General features: G+C 36.7%; 2 protein-coding genes across 4 annotated transcripts in view; one reads left to right on the top strand and one right to left on the bottom strand.

The window, feature by feature from the left end:
- Positions 1 to 2,499: 2,499 nt before the first annotated feature.
- mtmr7b (myotubularin related protein 7b) lies at positions 2,500 to 13,376 on the bottom strand. Of its 2 annotated transcripts, none has more exons than XM_059552001.1 (14): positions 12,963 to 13,374; positions 12,235 to 12,354; positions 11,578 to 11,740; positions 10,947 to 11,104; positions 10,218 to 10,346; positions 9,568 to 9,702; positions 8,866 to 8,998; positions 8,667 to 8,776; positions 7,957 to 8,082; positions 7,787 to 7,836; positions 6,947 to 7,147; positions 6,230 to 6,364; positions 3,694 to 3,820; positions 2,500 to 3,303 (listed from the first exon to the last, which is right to left on the bottom strand). In XM_059552001.1, exons 1-14 carry the CDS (start codon positions 12,984 to 12,986, stop codon positions 2,977 to 2,979), a joined length of 1,938 nt encoding a protein of 645 aa, XP_059407984.1. In that variant the 5' UTR covers positions 12,987 to 13,374; the 3' UTR covers positions 2,500 to 2,976. The 2 variants fall into 2 exon arrangements, with proteins under 2 accessions (XP_059407984.1, XP_059407985.1); XM_059552002.1 differs by having other exon boundaries at positions 3,088 to 3,303; positions 3,666 to 3,820; positions 12,963 to 13,376.
- Positions 13,377 to 19,933: 6,557 nt separating this feature from the next.
- Positions 19,934 to 26,780, top strand: part of mtus1b (microtubule associated tumor suppressor 1b) — a 46,729-nt gene continuing 39,882 nt past the window's right edge. For both annotated transcript variants that reach the window (XM_059552000.1, XM_059551999.1), the window contains exon 1: positions 19,934 to 20,074. The gene's annotated coding sequence lies outside the window, so the exon portion shown is untranslated. The remainder of the gene's footprint in view (positions 20,075 to 26,780) is intronic.

The raw sequence follows: 26,780 nt of genomic DNA, 5'->3' as shown, positions 1-26,780 counted from the left end.
TGATCAAAAATTGTAAACAACAAAAAAAAAAAACAGTTCCAGATATCCTGTTATTTTGTTTGCTATTTGGCAAACATTTTATTGAGAGCATTTGCCTTAGAAATGTAGATATTCATATGTTCTAGACAAATTGTTTAAAATCTACTGTTGCAGCTGAAAGGGTTATGACAGTGATGTGATTTGTGAGGGATTGATTGTCTTTATGTCCGAGTATGCCTACAGATAGAAATGTAAAGTAAATGTAGTGTGATTGCCATACAGCTCTTGATTCCATATAGTTCTTCTTTTCACATGTACAGCAAATTATCATAATTTCTGTTTAAGATTTTCTAAACACACAGGTGGGAATCTGATGGTTTTCAAAGGCAAAGGCCAATTTCCATGAAGATCTGAGCTAGAATTGGAATGGAATACTAGCATGCTCTACTTTGCCTATTGTTTTTACAAATAACATTAAATTAGAATTAGCATAATGCCGTCCAATATATATATATATATATATATATATATATATATATATATATATATATATATATATATATAAAAAGTTAATTTATTTCACAAATTCCATTCAAAAAGTGAAACTTGTATATTATATTAATTCATTACACACAGACTCATATATTTCAAATGTTTATTTCTTTTAATTTTGCTGATTATAATTGAAAACTTAGGAAAATCCCAAATTCAGTATCTCTGAAAATTAAAATATAAAATAAGACAAATACAAAGAAAGGATTTTTAGAAATCTTGGCCAACTAAAAAGTATAAAAATGAGAAGTATGAGCATGTACAGCATTTAATATTCAGTTAGGGCTCCTTTTGTCTGAATTACTGCAGCAATGCGGCATGGCATGGAGTCAATCAGTCTGTGGCACTGCTCAGGTGTTATGAGAGCCCAGGTTGCTCTGATAGTGGACTTGAGCTCTTCTGCATTGTTGGGTCTGGCATATCACATCTTCCTCTTCACATTACCCCGTAGATTTTCTATGGGGTTAAGGTCATGCGAGTTTTCTGGCCAATTAAGAACAGGGATACCATGGTCCTTAAACCAGGTACTGTAGCTTTGGCACTGTGTGCAGGTGCCAAGTCCTGTTGGAAAATTGAATCTGCATCTCCATAAAGTTGGTCAGCAGCAGGAAGCATGAAGTGCTCTAAAACTTCCTGGTATACGGCTGTGTTGACCTTGGACCTCAGAAAAAGACATTGGACCAACACCAGCAGATGACATGGCTCTCCAAACCATCACTGACTGTGGAAACTTACAATGGACCTCAAGCTACGTGGATTGTGTGACTCTCCTCTCTTCCTCCAGACTCTGGGACACTGATATCCAAAGGAAATGCAAAATTTACTTTCATCAGAGAACATTACTTTGGACCACTCAGCAGCAGTCCAGTCCTTTTTGAAGCGAGACACTTCTGACGCTGTCTGTTGTTCAAGAGTGGCTTGACACAAGGAATGCGACAGCTGAAACCCATGTCTTGCATACGTCTGTGCGTAGTGGTTCTTGAAGCACTGACTCCAGCTGCAGTCCACTCTTTGTGAATCTCCCCCACATTTTTTAATGGGTTTTGTTTCACAATCCTCCTCTCCAGGGTGCGGTTATACCTATTGCTTGTACACTTTTATTCTACCACATCTTTTCCTTCCCTTCGCTCTCTATAAATGTGCTTGGACACAGAGCTCTGTGAACAGCCAGCTTCTTTTGCAATGACCTTTTGTGTCTTGCCTTCCTTGTGCAAGGTGTCAATGGTCGTCTTTTGGACAACTGTCAAGTCAGCAGTCTTCCCCATGATTGTGGAGCCTACAGAACTAGACTGAGAGACCATTTAAAGGCTTTTGGTGTTCTGAGTTAATTAGCTGATTAGAGTGTGGCACCGGGTGTCTTCAAAATTGAAACTGTTCACAATATTCTAATTTTCTGAGATACTGAATTTGGGATTTTCCGTAGTTGTCAGTTATAAACATCAAAATTAAAAGAAATAAACATTTGATTATATGAGTATATCTGATTATATTTGATTATATGAATATATCAGTCTGTGTGTGATGAATGAATATAATATACAAGTTTCACTTTTTGAATGGAATTAGTGAAATAAATAAACTTTTTGATGATATTCTAATTATATGACCAGCACCTGTATGTGTGTGTGTGTGTGTGTGTGTGTGTGTGTTTGTGTGTTTGTGTGTGTGTGTGTATATATATATATATATATAATAAAAAAAACTGCTTTGTAGGACATAGTATTTTTAAATGTTGTATCAATTTTGTATAGAAGCTTCCATCCTGTAAGAAATTTCCATCGTGGGATAAAATAATAAAAAAGGTAATTGTAACTTCATCTCACAATTCACAGTTTATATCTTTCAGAATGGCAAGTAAAAAAAAAGTCTAAATTTTGAGAAGAAATTGGAAAAAAAAAATTTGAGATGTAAGTAAACTCAGAATTCTGAAAAAAAAATTAGTTTCTCAAAATTGTGAGATATAAATTCAAAATTTTGGCATGAAGTTGAAATTTTAATTTTTTATTTTGTGTCTGAATTGTGATGAGAAGTTACAGTTACCTTTTTTATTGTTTTTATCCCATGGCTGAAACAAGCTTCCATAATACTGAGTATCTGATGTATGTTCTGTGTATTAGTGTGAGAAATATGATAATATGCTGTTCCGAACATACAGACGCTATGGTAAATGTCAAGACTAAAATGACCAAGTGCTTGAAGGATCAGACAGTGAAATATACAGTCAAACCAAAGCTTAAAATACTATAGAAGAATAAGATTTTACTCTAATGGAATAAGATCTTATTGCCAGACCATCTTGGATATGTGTACTTGTTCACATACTTAATTATAAATTCACACACATATTAAAAAAATTAAAATAACATTTAAAAAAAAAAAGGCAGTTCCTAGTTTGGTACCCATTACTGTGCTTTTATCCCTCATTGCCACCAGTTCTGTTTTAGTTCAGGTGTTTGTTTTGACTGCCTCATCTGAGTCGGGGTCCTTAGCGTCGTCTCCAGCACTAGAGGAGTGGCTGCTGAGGTCAGCCACACCTGACTCGAAATCACTGCAGGTTGAGATGTCATCAGGGTCACCGTTCTTGGGTGGGACTGCTAACTCTAGTGGCAGTGTGAAGGAAGGAATGTGTTTCTCACTTCTTGTGGCGGTGAAGTAGTCTAGAGGGCTGCTGAGTTTGCTCTTGATTGGAATTGGACGGCGGACACGTTCAGACAGCTTGTTGGTCTTCTTCCTCCCCCCTGAAGTTTTCTTCTCCTTCAGTTGGGCAAGTCTCTGTAGAGGTAAGTTTGAAGAGGACAAGGTTGGTGAGTTTTACATTAGTGTAGCAAATAGAAGGAACACATTTTATTATCTTGGGCTAATGTTTGAAATTAGTGCCTGGGTTTTTGGTTTTTTATGTACAATCCCTGCAGGCTATTAGTCAAACTACTTTTCAGCCATTACCTTTAGCAAGTATGAAAGCAATAGAAAATCAAAGAAGACATATGGTCACCCTATAAAAATGGAATATTAGTATTATGCATAGTGTACTTGTAGTGTGTGGGAATGGATTATGCATCCATCCTCTACTTCTACTTCTGCATTTTAAAATGCTTGATGATACATATGTGATATTTATGCATGCATGTGTATGCCTTGTCCAGCGTCCGTCTCCCGTGGTACCTCCTGGTGGGCGCTAAGCTCCTCCTCCAATTGTTGTGACTCCTCCCTCACCACATTCAGGCAATCGGCTGGAGACTGGTGTGAAGCCACACTTTTCTCGGCATGTCCGTACATCCCCTTCCAAAACCTAATAATTATTCATTTTGTTAAAACATTATGTATTTAGGATGGTTGTAAAATGGTTAATAATGCAGGAATGACTGGGGATGGGGGAGAGCTTTGTCTTGGTCACAACGTCATTTTCAAATGTTTATGCCACGGTGCACAATGTGCAGTTTTACTGATTTTCAGTCATCAAGTGGCCGTTAACTGTGTATTAGATCCCCATCACCAAAGTTGAAAAGTTGGAATGGCTGAAAAGCACACAGTTGAAGCAGTGGCTGGGAATTCCACGTTGTTTAAGTTCCGTCTGACTTTATGGACATGGCAAGCTGGAATTACCAATCACAGGGCTCGTGGAAGAGTTCAAATGCACCAAGGCAAGGCTCGTCATGACCCTGACTGAATCCGAGGATGCAGTCATTCGAGCAGCGGCCCCCCGAGTGGTAGCGGGAAGGAAGTGGACTCCATCAGAAGCTGTTCAGAGTGCAAAGTCTGCGCTTCACTTCAGAGATGTGGTTGGACAAGTACAGCATGGGAGGGCAGGGTTCGGACTCATCCCAAAAACTCCTCTGTGGCACAAAGCAACATCAGTGCAGAAGAGACCGCTAGTGGTAGAAGAAGTTAGGAGACAGGAGGAGGGTGAGCGACATGCCAAAGCTGTCTCAATGGCCAAGCAGGGGAAATGGACCACCTGGGAGGGCCTGGAGAAGAAAAAGCTCAGTTGGCGTGACATCTGGCAAATGGATGGAGCACGGCTGAGTTTTGTCATCAGAGCCACATACGACCTGCTACCATCCCCTCAAAATATGAAACAGTGGTATGGAGAAGATCCCGCCTGTTCCCTGTGTCAAGTACCTGCATCCCTAAGGCACATTCTATCAGAGTGCACTACAAGTCTCACCCAAGGGCTCTATACTTGGCGTCATAATCAAGTACTTAGAGAACTGGCATCAATACTAGAACAGAGACGAACCACCACAAACAACCTCCCACAAACATTGGCAGGACAGGTCAACTTTACAAATTTTGTACCAGCTGGCCAACATCCAGAGCATCCTATAACACCAAAAGTTGCAAGCTTCCTGCAATCAGCGCGGGATTGGAAATTGGAAGTGGACCTTGATAAGAAGCTTGTGTTTCCCCCAGAAATAGTGGCTACAACACTCCGGCCAGACATGGTCCTGTGGTCTCTAACATCAAAGCTGGTATATGTTGTCGAATTAACAGTACCATGGGAAGAGGGGGTCGAAGAGGCTTATGAGAGGAAAAAGAACAAATATTCTGACCTGACAGCTGAAGCATCCCAGAACGGCTGGAAGACCAGCGTCTTTCCAGTATAGGTGGGACGCAGGGGATTTGTTGCAACATCTACCACCAGTTTGCTGAAAAAAATAGGGGTGAAGGGTTGCTCTCTCCAACAGGCCATCAAGTCCATATCAAGTGCTGCTGAAATAAGCAGTAACTGGCTCTGGATCAAGCGCAAGGATCCCATTTGGGCAGTAAGGTAGAGACAGATGGTATGCGGTCAGGCTTAGGCCTGACTCAGGGAGAAGGACGCCCCTGCCATGCAGAGCCCATCAGGGATATAGAGGGTATGGCATGGAGGGGGGTGTACCTGGGATGCTAGGTACACTGTTGAGCCTTCTGGAGATGTTGTGGGCTTAAATCAATGAAACGTCGATGAAGCAGGGTTCCCACCTGATGACCCCAATGACATACCTTACCCTCCCTTTGTTTTTACCACTCAACACCGATTGCTACTATCAAGAGTTTCCTTCTAAAGGGTTTGAAACATCTAGTTCTATTAGCTTTACTAATTAAATAACTATTAAATATGGCTTTTGCCTCAATTAACCTAATTTGCTGCTTATTAATAGTAAGTTAGTAAGGACGTTTATGTATGGGGTAGGAATAAGAGATCTAAAATATGGTCAAAAAATAAGATATTAATATGTACTGAAATAAGGTATTAATATGTACTAATTAACAGCCAATATTGTATATTGTTTCTTATAATCTGTTAAGCATGCTTTTTAGTTAAGGTTTTAGCCTAAATTAAATAATTAAAAGTTAGAAAACACCCTAGTGGTTAAGTCAAATGGCAGCTCTTATAAATTAACCGTCTTTCACAAGTCCACTAAAGTACCTTGGTGGAAAGTACTAAATTAACAAGTGTGTTTTTTCCGATTTAAAGAAATCAACACCTCTTTCTGTTTCTACATTAGCTGAAAAAATTAAGTAAAAAAAAAAAAACCATGAAAGTGTCACTGCAAGCTATTTTGTGTCCAATATACTTTCACTTCACTTTCTCATTCTTACAGTATGGAGCTTTGTCATCTCTGAGCCAATTCAGAAGGAAGCATGACTATTATGCAAAGGGACACGAGAGGAAGTCTAATGATTGTATAGAGGCCATTCTGATCGGTTGACTTACTTGAAGCAGTAGGCAGTGGTGAGAGGTTTCAGAACCCCTTGTGTCTGGCTGTGGTCTGTCCTGTACAGAGGGTTAGTGTATTCAGCCCTGTTCTCCCATAGGTGCGGCCACAGAGAATGTGTTCGCTCCTGTAACCTGCACAGTTCACAAAGAGGGAGCCTGGGTGAGTATACTAGCGCATATAGGTAATGAAACCTAGATGATCCAAGTTATAATGAGAAGGTTCATTACCTTTTGTTTGGAACAATATTCTGTATCAAGGGCTTACCACAACCATAAAAAAAAACTAAACAAAAAACAAATCTGAACCTCAAGTCTTGATTGCTGCAGATGGTCACAACTTAAATTGAATTTTCAGTCAAATCAGTTTTGTCATTCGCAAAATGTTTTGGATATTGCTTGAGATAAGAACCCCTTTTTTGAAGTAGGTATACTTCTGGCATGTTTATCTGGTCTACTTTGGAGGTTATTCTTTCAGGATTCATATTAACCCGGTACCCTTAAAACATGATTTGGCTTCCTGGGTGGATCTAGCCAGTAAACAAACTGTGGCCCATCTATACTACTACATCTATAACCATCTCAGTTCAAAAAGTAGTTGATTTCTAGCCGTTTGCCTACATACATACACTGACATGTTGAGCTGCAGGTGCTGAAGCAGAAGCTTGCTCTCAGCAATCCATTTTCAGAAAAATGGCCAAATGTGTTTTTTTTTACCTCAAATCTCTCCTCTCTTTCTGGCAATTGCCGATGAAGTTCCCGTACTGGCAGGAGTATATATGTGTGTGTAGCTGTATGAGGAATCGCTCATTAAACTCAAACGCACAGGGGAACTGCTGCATCAGCTGCCACACACATTCCAGAAACTGGTCCATGACTGGAGAAACCTCCTTGGGGTCACCGTCAAGGTGAGCGTACCTGTAGAACATGTTATTAATAAATGAAGATGTAAACAGTAATGATATAGTTAAATATCCAAAATATCTGTCATCGTTTAACCTTATTTAATTCCAAATCTCTCCGATTTTATTTCCACTTTTGGACATTCCAGCTTGTGTGACTGTGTCACATTAAAAAACAAGCGAGAACAGTGGTTTGTTGTCACTGACATCACACCAAGACATGCCAAGTTTGAATATGCACATAGGCAAATCACTTTCGATCAGTGAAAAACATGACACAGAATTAACGTATGGCTTTAGAAGACTTGCTATATGGAAAAAAGCAGCTTGAACATTCTTGAAAATTTCTCCTTTTATGTTCCATGTAAGAAAATGTTCATATTTGTTCACAAATTTTCATTCTTGGAGCATAGAGGCTCACCTTAAGCTTAGCGATGCAGAATATCATTGTACACTGCATGACTGATGGTTTAGTCACAGTATTTGCTATGGACTTTTGAGGCTTTTCTGGTCTCGCATGTTATCCATACATAACGTACACTGTAGAGGATATTCACAGAAAGCCTCAATTCAGGAACTAAAATTAACTGCAAGTTGTTCATGGTGTCCATCAGGTGAGGCCAGAAACATGCAAATTGAAAGGAAAAACACAAACCTGTGAGAAAACTTGTGTCCAAATGATACCCAGTCCTTCTCGATCAGAACCTACAAGGAATGAGACTTGTTTTCAAACACTGGCAAAAACAAAAAAAAAGTTACACATTAAGTCTTAGATGATGTTGGACTATAGCAAAATGGATCGGTCGTAATCAAGGTTATGATTACCATCAGTCCTTTGATAGTTCTGTAGTATGGATCTAGTAGTACACTAGCCACCGAACAGGCCTGAGCTGTTCTGTCCCAGCCGTCTGAACAGTGCACCAGAACACTCACCCCATCCTCTGCCACTGCCTGGAGACACAGACAAGAATACATGTGGGATTACCGTATTTTTCGGACTATAAGTCGCACCTGAGTATAAGTCGCATCAGTCCAAAAATATGTCATGATGAGGGGAAAAACATATATAAGTCGCACTGGACTATAAGTTGCATTTATTTAGAACCAAGAACCAAGAGAAAACATTACCGTCTACAGCCGCGAGAGGGCGCTCCACGTTTTCAGTGGTAGACTACAGGAGCACTGAGCAACATAGTGCGCACTCTCGCGGCTGTAGACTGTAATGTTTTCTCTTGGTTCATTTCTCTTAGTTCATTTCTCTTGGTTCATGTCAAATTAATTTTGATAAATAAGTCGCACCTGACTATAAGTCGCAGGACCAGCCAAACTATGAAAAAAGTGCGACTTATAGTCCGGAAAATACGGTATATCAATCATACTTAGGTTTTCTACCTTTTTTTGGACATGCTTCCAACATGATAATGCCATGTTTTTAGCAATGAATTTCCATGATTTTTCCACGTCTTTTCTAATAACTTCTGCTAACAGAGAATGCCTTTTTAAAAATCATGTTAAAACTTTCTGAAAAGTCTTGCCTTTGCAATAAAGACTCCAGCATCTAGTACAGCTTTGATGTGTTTCAGCCACCCAGAGTTCTCCAGACCCCACAGGAAATCACTCATTGAGGGAGCCGGGAGTTCGCCAACTGCAAGACAGAAAAGCTTTCATTTTCCATGTGGACAGCAAGTGAACACCAGACAAGTATCTGCTGGTATAAAAGTAATACGTAATTACCATCTATAAGCTTCTGTTGGCTGCTCCTCATGACATGGATGTTTTCTATGCCAATGAACTGCAGTTTTATGTAAGTGTAATGGTCTTCATTCTCGTAGCCTTTCCCTGCAGCACGATTAGCCATGGCATTTAGCTGGAAATGGTTACAAACAGTGTACAAACTGGTATTTATGAATATTTACAAGGTATTGACATTATATTACAGTATAGTTCATTACAATAATTAGAACGTCTTGAAGTTATATGGACCAAGCCAAAGCCAACAAACATGTCTGTATATAAAAATGAATATATAGGCTACTTCCATTTAAAAGTTGGTGGTCAGTTTTTTTTTTTTTTGGGGGGGGGGGGGGGGGGGGGTTGTAAAAAAAATACTTTTACTCAGCAAGTACGATTTAAAATATTAAGAAGCATATTAGAATGAGTTTTGAAGGATCATGTGATCATTTCAGCTTGGCCATCAAAGGAATACATTTTTAAATATATTAAAATATAAATGTTTTTTTTTCCCTCCACAATATTAGTTTCCACAGTTGAAATGCTGAAATAAAAGCAGCCTTGGTGAGCATCAGATATTTCTTTACAAAAAAAAACATATTAATAAATAATGTTGACCCCAAACTTTTGCACGGCAGTGTATATCAGACAACTTTCAAATTACTCCAACCTTTCCATCCACTTATTTGTTTTGTGATCTCTCACCTTTGGCCTTGTGTCCACCACATACATTAACTCGCTGACGGGGTTTGACTTCATAATGGCCTGTAGCATCTGCTCATCATCTGAGGAACGCGCACTGAAACCAGAAAGAGGCTGACTGCTCCGACAGATCGATGCCTTGAGAACCAGTGATGTGTGAATTCAAAGAGAGAAAAGTGGGGAAGTGAAAACAATGAAAAGTTTTGGTTTAACATAGCAAGCTTAACATGCTTGTGAACCGGAAGTTGCTGCCTGCTTTTATTCAGTATAGTGATGTATTTCCAATTGAAATGGAATGAATAGAGGCCAGGGTTTTATTTTAGTGCTCCACCTCATCTCTCATTCATAGGAAACTAACGGTTAGATTGAGGATACCCTGCCCAAGCAGTCAAACAGATGTCATCGGAGAAGGACTGCCATTCAAGAGCGGAAGTGAAGGTTCAGATTTTGATTAAAGATTACCAAGACAAACTTATTTTTTCTTTCAGTGGATAAACTTGCACTGATTAATTGTTCACCTCAAGACTAGCAATATGTGCTAATAAAGTAAACAGAGTACATTTTTTTTTTCATGAGGACTGTAATATAAAAAGTAAAAGCCTGCAGTGGGTTGATGCTGATCTCAGATGAGTGTCATTATTTTTTGCACTTACACTGGTGTCTCTGTGGAAGTAGGAGAGAACAGGAAGACGTCCTCGACTCCGGAACTTGGCACTGCCCACAATGACAGCAGGAAAGGCTGACTTTGGCACGAACAGCACTGACGGGTAAGTTTCACACAACTGCCAATCAAAATATTCTGATCAGAACTATTGTTTTAGATTCTTATGGTCAAAAGTGGCCCTGTTTATTTAGTAACACACATTCTTGTGCTTTTTTAGAAAGGCTCATCGAAAATTCATTAAAATATAATAACTTGCTCTGCCTCTGAAACAACTTTTCTTTTATGCTGACTTTACAAATCCGAATAACGTGTATACCTATAAATACAGACCTACTATCAGCTCTGAAATTGTCAAGCAATAATAATATTATTTTGTAGAAGCCACATTTCTATGTGAATCCATTAAATAGCCAAACTTCCATTGAAGAAATGCTTTTCCTATAATCATCAACCAAACAGATGTGTCACTGTTACTATAGAAACTTATAGTTACTATGGAAGTCGTATAGGTTTGGAACTACATGAGGTTAAAAGTACACAAGCACAGTCTTCTACCTAGTTTGTTTTTGGGGGGAAGAAAATACACATATCATGTTTAATATTGTTTTTCACTGTAATTTTAGACATAAACTCAAAAACCGATCTCTGAGATTTTTTGTGGGTAAGGAAAACATGGTTATTGACCCTGAGCATGAACAGGCATTTGGGATAAACTTACTCTGTACTCATGGTTGGCTGCTGTGACATGCCAGAGGTTGCTGGGTATTCCCATTCGACTGAATTCTGCCTTCAGGTCGATGAAGCCCCAGGCCTTTTCCCTTAACTCTTTATCCAGGTTGGGGTTAAAAGAGAAACAAAACAGCTCTCCATAGCATTCTGCAGTATAAAGAGACCTTAGTTAAAATTAATGAGTGTACCGCTCACATAGGCGAAACTCACAAAGCTGCAGAGAATTGTGCTCTGACGTTGTCTGGTGTATTTTCATAATGAACTATGATGCCACAGCTAAGACCTTGCATTGTCTAAGCAATGTGCAAAGCTAAAATGTTCACTTTTCAGAGAAGAAAATGCTAAATGCCAACGCACACACATTTTCTTTTTAACCATAAATTTAACAGGATATTTGTTAGTGTATATGTTACTTGATTATTCAACAACATACTTTGACCATGAAGAAAAAAACACCCTAAATTGCATTTCAATGCTAAATTATAGTAAGATGAATGAAAGCAGGCATATATTCCACATAACCTATTCATTTGACTTTTTAAGAACACTCTGAAAGCAACATGTTTATGGCATTTACCACTCTTTTGATTTTTCCAAAGTATAATATGCATTTACATCACCTGGGCGTGAAAGTCGAGTGAGGGAGGCCAGCACATCTAAACAGTCCTTCTCTTGTGGAATCAGCAGTCGATAAACATGGAAGTTCTTACAGCGGATCATGAGAGGACTTCCTGATGGGTTTGTCGGGAGTCTCTCCACATTATACACCAAACTGTGCAGAACCTAGAAGAGCAAGAGAGATCCTGAGTGGCTGCAGAACTCTTCTTGTTTAGATACACAGTTTAGAATTTTACGATTAATTAATAGCTCAAATAAACAATAAATAACAAACTGATATATATATAACTCAACTGCTTGATTGCTTGTATGTCACAAAATGTGAATTATATTATCACCAACCTCTGATAAAGATATTAATTTCATTTATTATAAACATTGACATCATGATTTTTTAGTAAAGCTGCTTTAAAAGAATTTGTATGTGAATAGTGAATAGATCTCTAGACAGATAAATTGAATTAGTTTATATTCAGCAAAAAAAAAAGCAATAATAAAATGTATACATAGCAGATAAAAAGCAGAATAAGGCAACAACAAATGCAGTTGATTGTAGTAATTATCCAGATAACAGTGACTCGTGACACTGTGGTTTTAACAGTCGGGGTCATGTTCAAGAGGAAGCTTGATTGTCTGCATGAAAGGGTTTCAATTCCTACCCAAGTCTCTTTGCGGGCCTCCGAGTTCTCTACAAATATAGTGTGAGTCGAGGAGAGGTATAATGTGCCCACCGTAGATTTTCTGGATGTCAGTCTATCAATCATATGCACATTTTCCACCTGGAAGAAAACAATATAGTATTTTTTCTAAAAACCGACCTTGTGATGTACATAATATGTTGTCAATTGAAAAAAAATGGCTTACCAATATATATATATATATATATATATATATATATATATATATATATATATATATATATATATATATATATATATATATATATAGACTCTAGTGTTAATTATTGTGCAATCATATAACAAATTAGCTTGGCATTATTCTGAAAAATTCATGTAGTAAATATGAAATGAGGGCTAGCTAGAGACAGATCACCTCGTCCTAACCTCAATTAATGTGCTCTTGAATACACTGAAATAGTCAGATAAAGAGTAGGCTATGTATTTCAAATGAAATGTCTCATGATGTATCAGTAGTGCTGAAGGTAAACCATTGTTCAGATCTTGTTACAGTGCTGTAGATGAAGGAAGATGGGGGATGCATTGTGGCCTATGATTTGGGCTTATTCTGTCAAACCATTTATTTTACATTAAATTAATTTATTAAATATTAAGCATATGACATTCAAAACGAAAGAGATCTAGAGGATGAACGCTGTATTGCGAGCGTTTTTTTTTTGAATAGCCGAATATAAGGACATCAGCAGTACCTTCGGTGTCCTGATGTGCTCCATCCTAGACACGATTGTCCAGATGATGCGCAGAAAATGAATCCGTACCGACCGGGGTATCAGGTCTTTTTTAGGTCAGAAGAACGGAGCAAGTCGTCGCATGTTGGTTAAAAGACCATCATTATAAAGAAAAGGCTGGAAGGTGCTGTAATTCAAGCCATGGTTGTGGTCTAACCGTGCGCTCAGACGGGTACACTGTGGACAACACAGAGCGCACACGCACATTACGGACCACACTATTGGCGAACTATCGGCTCATGAATATTAACTAAATGTTGTGACGTTAATCCAGTAGTCCTCACTGATTGGTTGAAAGGCCGACAAAGATAGGCGGGCTCTAGTCAGAAGGAGAATTAACTCTTCTCACTTTGAGGATGGTTTGGTTTATTAATTTTAATGACGGTTCTTGACTGGCCGCTTTAGGAAGATAACCACGCAACGTCACAAATGACTATGTAATATTTATGACACAATCCCTCGCCATAGTAGGATTCGTATTTCGCGCTACCTTGGATTATTTTACAACAGCGCATGAGCAAACATCTCGTCTGTATCTCTATATTGAAATGGCTATCGTCCTTGAGCAGACAAGGTGATAGATGATAGTTGTATTTTAAGTGACACGGTTATGAATAAAGATCTATATAATTTGCATAATTATATATATATAGATTTTCAGATTTTCAATGATTTCCAATGAGTCGATAATTTAATTAACATTTGAGGTCACACGATTTAAAGAATCAATCACAGGGTTACACCGTTTTGTCTTTTATCATGTGACTTTGCTGTTACATTTGTTCATATTGCAATATGCATGTTTCACAATTTAACTCTTATGTAAATTCTCATTGTTTCTTTAACGTTAAGATAATTTTTTATTCATAGAAAAATCTCAATTTACGTGATTACGATATAGAGTATTGTTTCTGTAGATACAACATTTGTCCAGAAGAAGGTGATAAGCTACCACTATGATGCCATGAGACGTGATTTCAGACAGACCCATTGTTGTTTACACAGGTGTATTCTGAATGTGGTAACGTTTTACTTTTAACAAAATGTTATTAAAAATTATTAAATTTCACTGTTTTTAATTGAGATTAACTCCTGCCAGGCGAATTTCTTCAACCCAGTACCCAGTTTATTATTATGGGGCAGCAAAACTGGTAATAAAACAGCTTCACTCAACACTGGAAAACTGTCTGGGACATATAGGTTTACATAACTGACCTTCACAGTCTCGTGTGTCGTTTTTTGTTTTAGCCCCATTGGCTGATTTTAATAGTTTGTGTTAAATCTTTAATACATTTTCGTCAAAACTATCACACTGTAACTCAGTGTGGCACATTATGATTGTTGTTTGTTTGTTTTTCTTAATTAAGATGCAATATATATATATTTTTTTTACAGAGGTTTTAAGTTCCTGTAAAACGAAGAGACTGCAGGATTGCTTCAGCTGTGGGCGGGACTAACATGCAAGCAATAACGCCTTTGGTTAGTGCTCACCTGTCAGTGGTTTGATTTCAGCAAATCGCAATGCCGACAACGTGATTAATATTCATGAGCCCAACAGAGAACAGGCATTAATGCTGTTAATGCAATTACATTAACATTAATGCTGTTAATTCAATTAATGATGACGATATGAATTCTAATGTATATTAAGTTAAGAAAAGACCGTATATATGTATATGACTATTGTAAGTTAATCTTGTTAACTTTTATAGTGTTCTTAATGTTCTTAATATCTGAACTCACAAGGTATTATTTAAGTTGTTTAATCCAGTGGTGTATAAAGTACCTGAAAGTCATACTAAAGTAAAAGTACAGATATCTTACCAGAAAATGACTTGTGTAGAAGTTGAAGCGACCGTTTAGAATATTACTTGAGTAATAGTCTTAAAGTAGGCTATGTGATATTTATTGTACTTGAGTACAAAAAGTATATTTTAAATCTCAAATGTACTTAAGTATTGAAAGTAAAAGTACAAGTAAATGCAAAATCTAAAAGAATCATATATATATATGCTTTACTGAACTTGCATACAGATTATTTAATGTGTTCATGAATCTGAAGAAAAACAGTACTCTTTGTGTCATGTAGATTAAGTTAACTAGGCCTATATGAAATTATATAAATATAAAAAACATACATTTTTGCTATGTACAATTTAGAATGCCTGGAATTTTGAGCTTTAATAGACTAATAAATCAATGTGCATGCACTCAGTGTATGATTTGGTGATCTAGCCTACCTGATAACATCAGATTGCACATCATTACAACAACATTTACCATGTTATCGCAGACGATGCTGTATATTGCACATTTCCTTTAATTAGGAAATGTAGTGGAGTAAAAGTAAAAGTTGGCTGAAATAAAAAACTCAAGTAAAGTATTTTTACTTTTTTACATTACACCACTGGTTTAATTTGAGAAATATACACTTTCACACCCACCTCAAACTTGGGTCATTGGTTGACCCACTATTTTTGTGTCGAGATGGTTGACAAATTAACCTACAAATGGTTTGCTTAGTTGTCTCTGCAAATTAAGTTTAGAAAGTGTCTGTGCTCTGTATGCAGTATTAGAAAAATACTCAAGCTGAGGCTCCATTGAAGGTCTCTGTATTAAAATATGCAGAGATCTGCAATTGGTTATATATATATATATATATATATATATATATATATATATATATATATAATGCATCTCTGGCCCATTGTGCAATAGAAGATGACTTGTCGTAAACATACAAACTCTATATACAGTTTCACTGTGAAAGTGAACAGGCCCTAGCGATCATTTTATTAATGACTTGTTTTTGGTTGAGTAAATATTTAGTAACTATCCGCTAAAGTCTGTGGTCAGGTTGAATGCCCATGTCTACAGGCTCCTGAGAGCACTGATGTTTCTATACAGGTACTTAGTCTAATACAGGGAGCCTGGGAAACACATGACCTGCAGGCTACTGGAACGTGTGCATGGGTGGTCAAGATTGTGTCTGTGTTTCCGTTCTATGTTTAAGTGAAGATGGATGCTGCTATTTCTTAACAGAATGTAGCAACCAAATACTTTTGAAGAATGTTAGAGATTGGACCTAAAAGAGTGTTGTGTATGAACCCAGGTATCAGGTTATTTATATCTATCTCTTTAAAACAGAACTCGCTATTGAATGTGCCTGAGTGCGTTGGGTGTTAAAATGCTTTGGACAGATAAAGAGCGATATTAACGCCCTGCTATCTTCACTGTTGACTCCATGCACCGCGCACACACACACACACACGCGCGCGCACATAAATCACAAGTGTGTCCAGGCATGAAGTGCTGTCCTGACTGTGAAAGCAGATTCTCAAACATGGTTACTCAAAACCACTTAAATATACATTTTGATTACTTTTATCTCTACTAACATTGGAAATATTAGGTAAAGAATTCAGAATTACACTTATGTAGTATATAAAAAAAAAAATAACAACACATTTATAGCCAAACAGTACTTTGCATCTGCTTAGTTGCTAATTCAGAATTTTACTGCTTGATAAATATGTTTTTTCATTTTAACATTTTTATGTACTTCTCAATTTCTATCATTTAATAAATAAATATGTGTGTGTGTGTGTGTGTGTGTGTGTGTGTGTGTTTCTTTTTTCTTTTTTTCTTTTTTTGAGTATAAGGCTCTCTGAGTTACATCAGGCTATTGAGGTAAAGCATTTCTGTCCGTACGAAACCTTTGTCCTCTACCACTGCTTGAGTAATGTCTGCTAGAATCATTTTCCATTTGATCCTGTTGCTGGTTCACTGGAACTTATCTTTAACTTGATAATATAAACAGATCAAGCATTTATTGCACAACCATGACTCCCTTGTCTGAGGTTGTGTTAAAATGTGTATTCAAATCTAGTCTTGTAAGCAGTGTTGTACTGTAATTACTTATCCACTGAAAAAGTAAAGTAAAGGATTACTGTTCATTTTTAGGTAACTTAATTACAGTTACTTATGATACTTATAATATTCATCATCTTAAGGTATAATTATTTTAAATATTAGATTTCCTATTTTTAATTCTATATATAATTTATTTAGAACAACGCGATCTGACGCTGCTTTATTCAACGGAGATAATTTCTGTAGTTAACTGTTTTATTTTTTACATGAACTTGTACATATTTTAGTTGGGCTTTTCCTAAACTATCCTGCCAAACTGAAATGAAAGCGAATAAAACATTCTGAAATATGATATGCATATTAAATATGAAATTTCTCAGGCCAACACTGGTTGTTAATATTGCCTGAGTATAAAAAAGACTCAGAAACACTAACTGTTAATCAAAACAGAATTGCTTTAAACAATGTTATGTAAGATGGTCCTTAGTCTCTTTACATGTGGCCTTCTTGTAATCTCTCAAAACCGTGCTGGAGAAATTGAAGGTTAACAGAAAGATGGACTTCATTCTAACCGTCTATTTAAGAGCAGTTAAATACACAGTTACACAGCGCTCTGATAACATGTACTGAATGTCTGTGGTTCCAGCTGTGGTTATGGTTACTGGCTGGGGTATACAGTATGTTCTGTGTTTTTCTACACAATGCATGTGTTATTTTTTTTCCTTGCTGACTGACATTGGGAATAATTCAGGAACAAACATTGGGAAGTTAAATAATATCTAGTTGACTCTGAAATGAAGTGGACAGGATGATATCTTTCACCTACTTCATTCTTTAGTGATGCTCTTAACACTTTTTTGGGGTTTGTTTGTGTGTATGTTTTGTCTCAGTCATGTCAGCAGTGTTTTCCTGGTATGAGTTTATCTGGAAAAACAGCTGTGAGACTGAAGATATGTAGTCTATTATTGACCACTTTACCACAGTTCAGTGATAAGTCAGCTGTCTAACACTGCTATTGTGAGCCAGAATATCATTTTTGTTGGTGTGCTATTTTGACTGGCAAGCAAGCAATCACCCAGAACACTTCAGCAACCATATAGCATTGTGCCAAAACCATTCTGGACACTTAAACAAGCACAAAGCAATGCAAAGGTTTAGTTTCTCATTTTGTTCTTAATGTTTTTAATTGTTTTGACTGCATAAGGCAGAGAAAAGTTGTGTATTTTATTGTGTTTTAATCTTTCAAAGTGAAATTTTGAATCATTTTGTCATAAATGACAGGAGACGCTACTTCGAGATCTTTAGTCTTTAGCATGAGCAAAGTTTGAAACTTTCTGAATATTTAATAATTTGGTGAAACCATTCAAAATTTGGGCTTAGTAAGAGTCTTATTCTCACCAAGGCAATATATAATTTTCAATGTTGAGCTGCCTAATATTTTTGTACAAATTTCAAAAGAACAGCATGAAATAGAACCATTTTGTAACATTATAATGTATTTACTGTCAGTTTCTTAGTAATTTAATGCATCCTTGTGGTATAAAATTAAAATTAATTTTATAAAAAATCATAATAATACGATGTCACTATGTTTGTGTTCATGAAGTGTATTACGCACACTCCAGAAGAACTGTGAACTCAGTAAACATGCATTTGGCTGGATTATCACTATTAATCTGAGCAGATTTGAGTGAGCTTTTAATCTCCCATTTTGAGTTAAAACCAATCTTAGTGATGTCATATCATCAACCTTTTCTCTCTCTCTCTCATCCACAGTGTAATTTTAACTGTAAAATTTTGTAAACAAATAACAGTAAATTCCCATACAATATACGGGGAAAACTGTAAAAGATCTAACCAGACAGTTCATGTAATTTTACAGTAAAATGCTGTTAATTGTACAGTTTTTAGAAACTGATATTCCCAGAATTCCCTTTTTGACACTCCTGAAAGTGTTTTGTTTAAATAATAAAGTTTTTAAATAGTTTTTGTTATCAGTTATGTACATTTGGGCTTTATGTTACATTTTCTGTTGTTTAATGAAAGTTTATTGCATTATTTAAGGATCGTGTGTGTTACCATGATGGTGTTTTGTGTTTGCGTGAATGGCTCTTTGCACCTTCTATAAATTAATATATACTTCTGCTTGTGGTGAAGCTACTGATGATGAGCTTTGATTCTTCATGTGGCTTTCTCTTTTACCACTTACATTATGATGGTGGTTGTCAGTATGTTAAAAGCACAAATCAGATTTTAGTAGTAGCTAGTGTGTGTTGTTGAACTTACTGGTTTACATTTAAATGTTATTGATTGTAATTTACAGTTTTATACAGTAAAATGTACAGGTTTTGTACATTACAGTAAAATGTACAATAAAATGTACAGGTTTTGTAAATGTGTTTAGAGGTTTTATTAAAAAAAAAATCTTTTTTTTTTTTTTTTTTTTTTTTTTTTTTTTTTACAAAATTATTCTGGAACCACAGCTGCCAGAATTATTTTGTAAAAACTACAGATTTTGTTTTACAATTCAGGTTTAAAATTGCACAGAGAGACTCCTCTTTATCTTTAAACTTTTTGGCTGCTTAGCAACCTTGCATTCTGATACACACAGAAGGGCCCCTCATTTCTACAGAAGTTGTAGCCAGGAGGGGATAATCTGCCCACCCATACACACACACACAGAGAGAGAGAGAGACATTGTTAGTCAGCAGCATTTGCCCTGAAAACCCCAACAGCCTTCAACAGTGTGTTTAATGCAGATATTTTTGAAATTTTACTGTTTTTATGTGACGCTCGTGTGTGTCGCAGAGTCGAAAGAATGGTCCCTGCAATTTCGTCTGCATGGAGGGTTTTGGGTAAGAGGAGAAAAATGCATTCCAGGGCTGCCTGAGAAAAGTAACTGGCTCTCTAACACACACACACACACAATTCTGGTTGGTTACTGGAGCACAGTTTGACTGAAGCTGAAGACAGAGGGGAGGGGTCTCTCTCTCTCTCTCTCTCTCTCTCTCTCTCTCTCTCTCTCTCTCTCTCTCTCTAACTCTCCGCTCAGAGACAGAAACTGCTCTCTTGCAGTGCTTCTGCTGGCATGATCACATGAAACAGGACGTTCTGTCCGGAACAGGCTTACCTGTGGAAAGTGTGTGTTTTAAAAAGATGAAATACACTCTAGGATTGATTCAAAAACAGTTGAAATGCAGGTAAGTGTGTCATTTTAAAACCATTATTTGTGTAGTTGCTTGAGAGAACTTTTCTTCAGCTGTATATGTATGAGAGGGATGTTTGTTTCAAGTCAGCTGGGGCTTTTTCATTAACAATCCCAATCTAATAACTTCTATTAGGATTAGATGTTTATATATCCTTGGAGCTTTGAGCTTGTTTGTATTGCAATCTGTTATACCTCGCATCATATGTATTTGTATGGTGCCACACTATTTACATGTACAGTTATGTTATGTAATGTTCATTTGTTTGTGCATGTGATGCTGGTATTGATAAGTGTGTTCTTTGAATCTGAATCATTGCGGTATAATGATGTAGTTATTAGAGCACGTCCTCTTTTTGGATGTTTTCCAGCGTTCTCTTTGACATGACCAGAGTGATCTATTGATCTGTTTATGCTTGTTACCTTGCCAGCTTTACATGTACCAGCAACAAAGTCAGAATGCTCCAGAAACCCTCGCTGCTTACAGAGGGACGTGACTCTGTGTGTGTTTTAAGATTATTTGCTCTAGTGAGCATATGCACCTGCCACTATACCTAACCTAACCTAGCCTAATGAGATTCATAACCACATTGTTGCTCTTAATTGACCTGTTAATGTTGTCAGTTCTTTTACTGGAGTACTACAAAAGTAATGTTTGGAGTCAGTCAGGTTAGGAATGATCTGTAGAGGCTTATGGGTATTTCCGTATCGCAGACACTGCTAATGACAAAGTAGACAGCTCATCTCTATGGCAACTGTTTGGTTCCCGAGATCCTGTTTGAGAGGATTCGGAGTGAAACTTTATCAACAGAGATGTCTTAAAAATGGCTTGTTTTTCTGTGAAACTGTCTCAAGATTAAGATTTAAGTTATGATGAGACTCAAAATTTGATCAGACACAATAACGGCAAATGAGCACAATCAGACTTTCAGTGTTGTCGGTATATTGCAATTAAATTGTAGGTATGCAGTTTAATTTTTGATTCTGAATGTAGTTCTTATTTCCTATTTGTTCTCTGTGCTAAAATAAATTTAAGTATATGATAAAAAATCTAATTGTCTCAGAAATCCCATTAGATTGAGCTGAGTTTAACCATAGAAAATGATATATGGTTAGAAGAATTAGTTATTTCATATGTATAAATGAGCTAACATAACTTAAGAACTATGTGCGTGCAATAACATATATTTGAATCAATTGTGTGCATTTACATAAATTAAAATGCTTTTTTCATGGCCGTTCTCATGTATTGAAGCAGGTCATCTTCCTTATTAAGATGTTATCATCATAGCCATGAGCCATTTTCCTACATGGCATAATTACAGCTCACAAACTACCGCACTTTGCATATCTGAGCATTTGTGCAAATAAACAAGTTACAGTATTTTATTTTGTGGAATAAACCCACATATATATGAGATTTCATGTGAAAGTGTACAGATAGATGGTTAATCTTTTTAAGATAATATGACAAATAAATAGGTTTGCTTTAGGGATACCATTATTATGCTTGCCAGAAATACTAAATCAATATCAACTGAACCTTTGACTTTTTGTTCAGTAATGATTGCCTATAAGAATGCAAGCACCAGTAGATCTGTAGCTCTTTCTTAATGTATTTAAAATTTAGTCTAGTCAAATTAGGGCCTATGCAGAGTTGTGCAAATCTGGACTTGCTGTTCATTTATTAGAATAAGCCTATGAGATCAGTTTTGACACAAAGTGCTACTATGGGAAATAAACACCATTTAAACCACTATAGCTCCAGCCTGCTAATGCTCAACTATGTAGTGTAATTACACAGTATGGAGACAGAGGCACAAAGAATAGCACTCATTCTATATCTATATTTAATTATATCATTTAAAGAGGAAACTGTTATTTTAATTTTCAATATACAAAATCACTCCTTGTTCAAATACGTTTATTAGTATTGATATGCTTGTGCAATCCAACCAGACTGTTATCAGAATGCATACACTTCACAAATGTCATGTGCAAAGTCCTTGTAGTCCTGAGTTTGTGCTGTTTGGCAAAAAATGTTCTAATAGAAAAGCTTTAGTCCTCACTCTACGACTATGTTTACTCTGCGTCTCTGTCTGAGCAGGGCACTTAGACAGGTGTCGGGTAGAAAGAGAGACATCGCTTCCGTCGTTTGGCCTTGAGACTATTTTTAACACTTATATTTGAGGCGGGAAGAAGAATGTTAAAGAATTGCCTATATTATTTAAGTTTCCGAATTAACGTGCAGTTTCTGAATGAAATATTTGACATTTTATTAAGGGTTTTGTATTTTGCATGAGTGATGGTTAATAGGGAAAGTAAATGAGAGTGCTGTTATGATGAGAAAGAGAGAGAGAACAGAATGAAAACTGAGACGCTGTTGCATAATTGCACCCAGCATCTAGGAAAGAATGACATTTATATGGAGGTGAAACTGGCCACCTTAATAATTTATGTTATTTATTCCAGTCATCATTCTGTGGGCTTTTTGCACAGACTTCAGTCATATGTGGACATTAGTGGTAAGGCAGATGTTGCAAAAATAAGGAAATGCATTTTGTCTAATTTTTAACAATGCTAAAAGTGGCCAAAAATAGTTGCAATGCAAAGAGCTTTGTCAATGAATGCTTGGTGGTTTAAGAGGACATACCAGCCTTTTGTCCTCACATGCTGAAATATTTTTGTTCTAGGTCATCAACGTAATTCCTTGTTAATGGGAATACTCAGCTAATTATTAAAAACCGTGTTACAGAATGGCTGCAATGTTCTGTGCAGAAATTTGATCAGATGTTCTGTAATGTTATAGAGGTGTTGTCATTTTAGTTCTGGGAAAAGCTAATGTATTGTGTTTCACACTGAAAAAGAAACACTAACTCTTTGGAAGGTCATACTGAAACTTAAATCCTGGAATTTTGGATACCGAAATGGCTCAGTATTGATTATATAAGTCCATGGGCATCTTCTGTTGGACCCTATAGCACTGAGGAGTGTTCTACTCAGTTCAGTCCTAGAACATTACATTCATTCTCTGGATCATTCTGTCAGGGAAAGAAGCATTAGCCACTCTTCACTTTTTACCCAGAGGGCCAGTGGGCAGACTAGAGAAAGAAAACTGAGTTGATGTCAGTCATTCACTGGTAAAGCACCATTCTGATTCAAAAGCATGTGCTACTTCACATTTTGAAAGCAGGTTCTAGAAAAATGTACATGTACATACAAATATAAATAGTTTAAAAATATAAAATAATAATACAAAAATAAACACAAATCATTAAAAACATTTATGTATGACATAAATGTCTCTTAACTGTCACTCCATATCAAACCTTTCATTATTATAATTCATGAATTTTTTGGAATAAAGACCAAAATAAGGTTGGTTACATTTTAAAGAAGACAATCAACAGATTATTGCAGAAGTGAAATCATTTTTTAAAAGTTATAGAAGTTTAAATTTAGTTTAAAGAAAACGGACTGTACTAAATTTGTTTTATGCAATTCTATTTTTCAGAATATTTGTAATCTAAAATTGCTATAAAATTAACACCAATTGCTAAATAAGTTATGTTCCAAATTAGAAGCTGATATATATAATATATATGATATATATATATAATGATATATATAATGATATATATAATGAGGTTACTATTAAAAAAATGTATGCGTTGTACCAGAAATAGCCACTGGGTGACATCCAAACTTCACTGAATTTTTTTGATGCATTTTGATGCATTTCTGTCACAATAACTACCAAATATGAAATCTTGAGAATCAGAACTTTCCAATGATTTACATTTTGTCAAGATTATGAAAGGTTTTGATTGTAAAATACAGTAATAGTACATTTTGTAACATGACACTGGACAAACCCCACTAGGGGAAGGAGATCGCTAAAAGATTTTAAAATGTAATTTCCATGGTCATGCAATGTCCAATGTCCAATGTGGTTTTTAAATGATGAATTTTGAGTTGATTAGCTTTCAAATTATATATAATTTATGATGATTACTAAAATATGGGATAGGGAAAAAGACGAGAGAGCACCAAGGTGACAGTTAAGGAGTTAAAAAAAATTGAATTACATATAGATCTGACTGTTTGACGGCTTACTCCTGCCTTTTTTCATACACTGCACAAAAATTTGGGATCAGTAAAATGCATTGCACTGATTAAAAGTAAAGACTTGTACACTGTTATAAAAACAAACAAATAAAACTATTTCAAATAAATGCTGCTAGTTTTTTTTTTACTATTCATCAAAGAATCCTGAAAAAATATCATCATGGTTTACACAAAAATATCAAGCAGCACAACTGTTTTCAACATTGATAATAATAAGAAATATTTCTCGAGCAGCAAATAAGCATATTAGAATGATTTTGGAAAATGTATTTTGCAGGATTTGCATTAACTTACTAGCAAATTTGCTAATTTAGTTAGCATAGACAAAATATATATATAAAATGTACTTTAATATTCTTTAATAATACTAAAATATGTTATATAATAGTTTGTTTTTAATCATCTCAGTTTTAAATGTGAAGATGATCAGATTTTTGTCTCTTTTCTGCATCAGTTTGTTCATCTTGTTCTCTGGAGTGATACGTAGATCTTGTGCCGTCAGCAGCACTCTCATCAATAGTAGCCTTATTTGTCACATAAGCATGTCTCTAGAAGGTCATCGGAGGAGAATTTGGCCTGATACTGATTTATTTGCATGTCACTTAGACAATGCAAATCATTGCATCATCATTTGTGATCTTTTTAAAAACTAACCAATGTTACATATATACAGTTGATATCCGCAACTTAATAACTTTATAATAAATAATTTTATAAATAATGCTCGTATTAATACATGAGTGTCATGAGATCATGCACCAGCTCTTAGGCAGGCGACACACTGGATGCGTGGCGCAAGCGTCTCAGCCGCGTGGCGTGTCGGTTTTTAATTCGGCTCCCATGTTAACAGGTTAGAGCTTGCAGACTGCCTGCGTGAGTCGCGCGTCTCAGGCGCGGCTCGAGCCGCGCGGAAAACGCCTGCATGCTAGAAATAGAACCGACGCCTATTTTTACCGCGACACGCGCGCGTGTTGGAAGCGTTTCCAGGCAAAATATAATAGGAAAATGTGTTTTTATTTTATTTTGTACACAAATACATATGAATTCATGATATTTTGATATTTGAAAGTCTATAGGTTGACATAAATTCAGATATAATTGTAATTAAAAAAATAAATAAATAATTATCGATTTTCAAATATTGCACCTGTCAAACATAATCTATTTAGCCGTCAATACTTTTGACGGTGTCCTTTATCAGTAGGCGTAGGTGTAGGTGTGTAAAAAAAGTTGATATTGTTGTCATGAAGACAAGAGCCTGGTCTGTCAACTGTCTCCCTCTACAGCAGCAGCGCGCCAGCGCCGCTCCAGAATCCGCCACGCTTCTGGGACGCTTCTGGCACGCAGCAGAGACGCCACGCAGCCAGTGTGTCACTGGCCTTAGAATGGGCACAGACACATTTTACCACTCATCCTACCGACCTGGCTTGATATCAGCCTGTTCCTTGTATTAAAAGATGACTTCTGTTGTGGTCAATGAAAGGTTTTTGTGAGCAGAACAATCAGACTCTTGGTTTGGACCACTCAGCATTTGTCTGTAAACACAAGACCACCATTGTGGCTGTAACTATCACCATCACCTTGTGTGTGTGTAAGAGAGAATACCCTGAATATCAAAATAAAAACCTGCTCCTTTTATTAGATTTGATCTGACCTACATAATCATCCACATTTGATTAAAAAGCGTGACTCTGACATAACACAGGCTTGATTGGGCAGGTGCACTATCATGTGCATGCCTAAACTATGGGTTTAGGCATGTTAGGCATGTTAAGGCATGTTACACACACACACACACACACGTTTGTTTTTGTGAAAAGTGGGGACATCCCATAGGCGTAATGGTTTTTATACTGTACAAACTGTATATTGGGGAAGTCGTGGTCTAATGGTTAGAGAGGCGGACTCCCAATCGAAAAGTTGTGAGTTCGAGTCCCGGGCCGGCAGGAATTGTGGGTGGGGGGAGTGCATGTACAGTTCTCTCTCCACCTTCAATACCACGACTTAGGTGCCCTTGAGCAAGGCATCGAACCCCCAACTGCTCCCCGGGCGCCGCAGCATAAATGGCTGCCCACTGCTCCGGGTGTGTGCTCACAGTGTGTGTGTGTGTGTGTGTTCACTGCTCTGTGTGTGTGCACTTCGGATGGGTTAAATGCAGAGCACAAATTCTGAGTATGGGTCACCATACTTGGCTGAATGTCACTTCTGTACTGATACTGTAGCTGACGGCTGAATGGTTGCAATTTTATCTCTAATAGTATCAATTTTAGAACCAAAGTAGTTCATAAAGTCATTACTGCTGTGGTGTTGGGAAATGTCAACACTTGTTGAGGCTTTATTTTTCGTTAATTTAGCCACTGTATTGAATAAATACCTGGGGTTATGTTTGTTTTCTTTTAAAAGAGAAGAAAAGTAATCGGATCTAGCAGTTTTTAATGCTTTTCTGTAGGATTGGTTACTTTCCCGCCAAGCAATACAAAATACCTCAAGTTTTGTTTTCCTCCAACTGCGCTCCATTTTTCGGGCTGCTCTCTTTAGGGTGCGAGTATGCTTATTATACCATGGTGTTGAAC

The sequence above is a fragment of the Carassius carassius genome, chromosome 6 (genome assembly GCF_963082965.1).
Source record: "Carassius carassius chromosome 6, fCarCar2.1, whole genome shotgun sequence".
Lineage (NCBI taxonomy): Eukaryota > Metazoa > Chordata > Actinopteri > Cypriniformes > Cyprinidae > Carassius > Carassius carassius.
Note: the sequence above shows the minus strand (reverse complement) of the source record. Positions and strands in the feature narration are given on the sequence as shown.

Coding starts and splice junctions, on each gene's coding strand:
- mtmr7b (XM_059552001.1), bottom strand. CDS start 12,986: ATGGAGCACATCAGGACACCGAAG. Junction 10,347..10,946: donor CAGCCAACCATGAGTACAGA/GTAAGTTTATCC, acceptor TTTGATTGGCAG/TTGTGTGAAACTTACCCGTC. Junction 7,148..7,786: donor GGACACAAGTTTTCTCACAG/GTTTGTGTTTTT, acceptor CATGTTCTACAG/GTACGCTCACCTTGACGGTG.